This window comes from Chenopodium album, chromosome 12 (genome assembly GCF_948465745.1).
Source record: "Chenopodium album chromosome 12, dcCheAlbu1.1, whole genome shotgun sequence".
NCBI lineage: Eukaryota > Viridiplantae > Streptophyta > Magnoliopsida > Caryophyllales > Amaranthaceae > Chenopodium > Chenopodium album.
This window is the reverse complement of record NC_137845.1, coordinates 1,246,802-1,252,544: the sequence shown is the minus strand read 5'-3', so window position 1 is coordinate 1,252,544 and position 5,743 is coordinate 1,246,802. Positions and strand designations below refer to the sequence as shown.

The following is a 5,743-nucleotide window of genomic DNA, read 5'->3' as shown; positions in this document are numbered from 1 at the left end:
TTTATGACTCTGGAAATCACCCACCATATCCATTTCAATATTGGAGAATTTTTCCAAAATTGGTTCGAATTGTGGATTATAAACCTTCAATTTGAACAATATTCGATATTTTTACGATCTAAAAGAAAATTTGATTTGGTGCTTCCCATAGACACCGCAAGACATGGAAGGCCATTTTGGCTGTCAAAACCATTCACTTTGCCTCTTAACTTTTAATTTAACCAATTGTGTACATGTGATTGACTAGAGACCTTATTTGGTTCCAAACACTATTATATGAGTACAAATGCATCCCTTACCATTACATGAGCTTTCAACACTTGGTCCCGAAAGATATATAATTAATTTAATTTCATGTATTTATAGCCTTCAAATTTAGCATTGGGAGAATATTTTTGGACTTGACAAAGTTGGGCATCAAGGTGCTTCCTAAGGTCCCCAAAGGCCCTTAGGAGACCTACGTTGTGCCCGAAACCATCAAACTCATGCCTAGGCTTACCCCTTGTAATCATGCCTTTAAGATGCATTGACATTGGCCTTGTATTGCACAAATGCTAATACTGGTAATAAATAATGATTATGAAAGGGGAATTAGAGTTTCAAAAGAGGTTGGAGTGCGAAGATTGTTGCTAGTTTTTCATTTTTCTGACTCCAAAAGTTGAGAACTGTACTATTCTTTCTTTCCATTATAGCTTGAAGTGTACTTGATACTAACTAATTTGAAGTAAGCATTAAAATTCCACAATTTAAATTAGTTGTTAAACACATGTTATAGGTGAGCTGATGTAATTAAAAATATTCTGAATCGATAATTCATAAGCTTCTCTTTTCAATAAATAATCGTACATTATAAATAATCAATTACCTATTCATGTATAATATGACACCATGTCATTGTCAAGTTAAACATTCACGTTGTAAAATTAATGAAAGAAAACGATATTAAGCTATACTTGTACGTATTACATATATAGAAACTCGTGGTAATTAGATAGTTTTGTTTCTTCATATATGTCTCTCTCTCAAAGTCCATTTGCAAATTTTGCCATGCCTTGTTTCGTAACTAACCTATTATGAATAGTTTCCCTCTTTTTTTTTGGTTCATCATGATTTGTTGCATTGGAAACTCGTGCATCAAACATCAACGTCAAAGAATCGCACAATAAATAAAGATACTCCTACATCAACAACCAAAAAAATAAAAAGAAAAGGGCTATGCTTTCACAATATTTTAGTCCAAGATTGTTGCTTTGAAGATTAAATTCCTTCATTTCGTAAGGCCCCACAAGAATATGCTTTGGATGCCTTTGCAAATTGCATTTTCATAAAATCAATATTGTTTGAACTCAAAATCTTCAAAAGAATTTGTCATTAAATTCTTTTATGCTCTGATAGATTGGAGTGTGGGGAAAGAATTAGACTTTTATAATTAAGTTCATGGAATTTTCCCCAAATTTCAACTTAAGTTATAGTATAATTGGTCTAGTTTTTTTGTCGACAATTCATGCATCTTTATTATTTACTAGACTTATCTCATTTTGTACACAATGTTTTATGTTTGTTATGATACGGCTAGGTTTCACTTCATTTTTTTTTTATTTTTTTTTATTTTTTTTTGGTATATTTAGGTAATTCAAGTAATTTTCTAAGGAGAATTAAACCGACTGTAATTTTCTAAGTAATTTTCTACAGCTCTTACAATGAAAATAACATCATATTATAATTATTTTGCAACACTCTTTTTTCTTTTGATAAGCTTATAATCGTTTTATGGTCCACTTGAATCAATAAAATTATTAATTTATATAATAAACTATTTGCACATTATAGTATACCGACTGTGAATAACGAATGTGAACTATATATACTTTTAAGTGAAAGTATATTTATACTCATAATGGTGTTGAAAGATATGCTAAGTGCATATATATCCGTGAGAGCTAGATATCTATAATTAATTTCCTCTTTTAAGGGGAAAATGGACAGATTTAATGTTAAAAAATGTTGAGCACTCATCAATGAGATATGAGATGATACACCATTCCATATTTCACTCAGGAAATCAGGAATATTGTAGCCAATTTTGCATTCAAAATACACAATTACTAATTTTTTATTTGTTGTTGGTTTTAGACAAAGAATACTCTATTTTAGGCTCAAGATAAGAAGTGGCTATATTTGAAAAATTGACACCTCTAAATAAAGACATAAGGTGTAGGATAGTTGAAGCATGTTAAGAATATATCAATATGCCCTTCAAATTAAATCGTTTTATACACCATTATAAAGTTGTAAAAACACGTACAGATAGAATAGTTGATATACATGATGTTGATTGTTAAATGATAAATACATGTTAGCTACTTAAACAATGAGATAATAACCATATAGCAAAGTTAAGAATTGATTCGAGAATCATAATCAAGATTAACATCATCATTAATCATCCACTTATACACATCCAAGCACGAAATACCCAACACAAAGGGTACCACTCTATAGAACACAATCATATTAACAACATTAATCAATTCAATTGTCCTTTAAAATACAAGACTAACCACTAATTTACAAGAATAATCTAGAATAAACAGTATCATTCAAGCAAGTAATCCTAAGTTTAGGCGATTTGTCCCTTAATTTACAGTCTGTAGTGGGAGCATAGGATTATAGTGGGCAAAAAAAAACTAATGATTCTCCATACTTTTTATATCCTTCGTGCTGCTGGCTTTCATCATATAATAAAATCTCCATTTCTTTTTCTTCTGTTATAAGATGACTTTTTCTTTTACTAGACATACTTTTAATTTAATGCATGCTTTCTTTACCAAGCTTTATTTAGTGGACCCTTTTATTATGTAACATATTTTTTCTTCTAAGGGGTAATGTAACACTTTTATGGCATAGTTTCATCATATATATGCGATATATATTAGGAAACATTGTAAAGATGAAGTAAGAATTCATAATAACACAGAGGAGAAACACTAAGAAATAGTCACAAAAAAAAAGTTAGAGAAGAATTTAGGAGTTATTTTTGTAAGATGGGTAAGTATAGATTTAGATTATCTGATATGATGCCGAATGCTTGGTTCTACAAGCTTAAGGACATGGGGAAGGGAAGATCAACAAAGTCGAATTCTTGTGCTTCAAAAAGTATCAAGCAATCCTCTGTTTCAGACACTCAAACTAGTGTAACAAGCACAAGCATCACTAAATTTCGGCACCAAAATAGCTCTTATGCATACTATCCTATCCCTGCAGGTACTGCAGAACCCCTGAACAGGTTTGCTGATCCCATGTATAGCTCCCCCAGGAACTATAGTCGAGTCTCGGATGCTCGTTCTACTACAAGTCCCTGCAGAAAGTCGTCTAATGCTCGTAGAAGAAGCAGAAGAACAACAATTTACAAGCAGAAGAATGAAAATTGTTGTACTGCTGATCAGCCTTTGTATTATTCTCTTTCGTCTAGTGAGCTTTGCTCTCCTGAAGTCGTTATTTCTGTGCCTAATGATCATGGCAGGAAAAGCGCTAGTGTTGATTTTGGGCCCGAGTTATTGATGTTTGATGAAGTAGGTTCTTGGAGCTCATCATCATTGCGGTCATCATGCAGCTGCTGCTGCAGGATTAGTTCCTCTACTGCAGATATTATCATTGACTTGAATCATCAAGCTCATGAAGAATCATCCTTCAGTAGAAAGTTTCAGAAGTTGAACGAGTTTGATGCAGCATCAGAGCTTGAGCTGCGCCCTATATTGACAAAACCTCAAGATGAACCAAACTTTGACATGATTAACATCAGTGAATTAAGCAGTGTCATCAGGAAATCTGCAGGAAAAGAGAAGCCTGTCACTGATAAAAACAAGTATGTCAAAGAGGTAAAATCGCGAAGGTCAAGTCTATCAGATAGCTTTGCTATTGTTAAGTCGTCGTTAGACCCTCAAAGAGATTTCAAGGAGTCTATGATGGAGATGATCCAGGAAAACAACATAAGAGAGTTTAAAGATTTAGAAGACCTTTTAGCCTGTTATCTTTCACTGAACTGTAAAGAGTATCATCCTGTTATTGTGAAGGCTTTCGAGCATATCTGGCTCAAAATATTCTGCTCTTCATAATAAGGCCTATCTAGTAAAAAAATTGTCCTAGTTGTAATCCTTTAGTTTGTGAAAAATTCTCATGTACATAATGCTAAATAATCAAAACTGTAAATTTCTGTTTAAGGGTTTCAGCATCTTTTAAGCCTTTCCTACATAATTTATCGCTGTTTTCTACTGTTTCAGAAAGAACTTATTACATGACCAATCAGACGACATTCACTCGTACATAGGTCAATCCAACATAGATTCACTATAAAAGCTTGGTAATGCTAGCGGACAAGCAGGGGATCGGAGGTTATTTTTCATGCTTCTGTCATATAAATTCAGAGCATACATGATCCTCCACTTAATGAAAGAACAAATACTAGTGATGATCTTATTGTCTTATATTTGACAAGAATACTAAAAGGTCATGCTCTTGTCTTTTATAAATGACTTTTGTTCTTGCTTGTATACTCAGTCTAAAATAGTGATGTCTATCTTCGCTTCATTAATCTGTTAGCATAATGATATCCTTTGAACTACAGGGAGCCACAATAAGTATATGAATACCTTTACTTTTAATTCTTAATGAAATAAGTTACAAGTTCATTTTTTATGTCTATCATGTTTATAAAACTATACTACTAACTAAGTGAAGATTTACTATATAGCAGTTGCACTCTATGTCAGTGGCGCAAATCACAATACCAAGAATACTTGGGGATAATAAGTGCAAAGATTATTTCATTTCAATACACTTAGCTTCTATGATTGGGATAAAGGGCAATTTCGAGCTACATAAATACACTTAAGAACTTTCCTTTATCAAATGAATATGAATCAGAAACTTTTAGATACACAACAGGTATGCAGGCCATATATGCTGCTAAAGCTTGAGTTATGCCGATGGGCCAACAGACAGCGTAAAGTAATAGCTCCCTCCGTTATTTTTTAAATGCATCACTTGCATTTACACGGAGTTTTAGGAAAGTTATTTGCTTTAATATTATATTGTGCAAGTAGGGTAAGTGGGTGATTAATTTATTTTGATAAAAATACAATGTGGGGTCATGAAATAGATAGTATGTGAGAGAGATTATTTATATACTCCTAATTATAAAAGTTGAACCATAAAAGAGAAAGAAATGCTAAAATATTTTGAATAGAGTATTATAGAAAAGAGAAAAATAATAAAATATAGTTTGAAGTTACCAAAGATAGAAATGATGCATTTAAAAAAAAACACCCCAAAATGAAAGTGATGCATTTAAAAATTAAAAAAAAAAAAAAAAAGAAAAAGAAAAAAAAGGGTGGAGTAATTTGGATTTGCATTTGCTTTCCTAAAGTTGGGTCCTAGTAATATATCATGAAAACTTTGCAAGAAATTATAAATAATAGACTCATATCTCAATTAGGAAACTAAATCACTTAACAAACTATAATACTAGTTAAGCACCCTAATCTTTAAAGTTGTTCTGCTTTGCTTTATTATGCTTTGTTCTACTACCCTGTTCCTGTCTACTCTGCAGTGTTTAGAAACCCTACTCTGCTCTGCTGAAATGTGCTCTACTCTGCTCCACCCCGTCCTGCTCTTCTCTGCCATAAACTCAAAAAGTCAAAATAACAGGGTGCTATCCCTTCAAAGTGTTGTGCTTAAATCATCT

At 32.3% G+C, this 5,743-nt stretch overlaps 1 protein-coding gene across 1 annotated transcript; it reads left to right on the top strand.

Moving 5' to 3' along the window:
* Positions 1-2,967: 2,967 nt before the first annotated feature.
* On the top strand, positions 2,968-4,214 carry LOC145571505 (transcription repressor OFP3-like). The gene has a single exon (XM_081630540.1). The coding sequence runs from the start codon at positions 3,045-3,047 to the stop codon at positions 4,113-4,115; it is 1,071 nt and encodes a 356-aa protein (XP_081486666.1). The 5' UTR covers positions 2,968-3,044; the 3' UTR covers positions 4,116-4,214.
* The last annotated feature ends 1,529 nt before the right edge of the window (positions 4,215-5,743 follow it).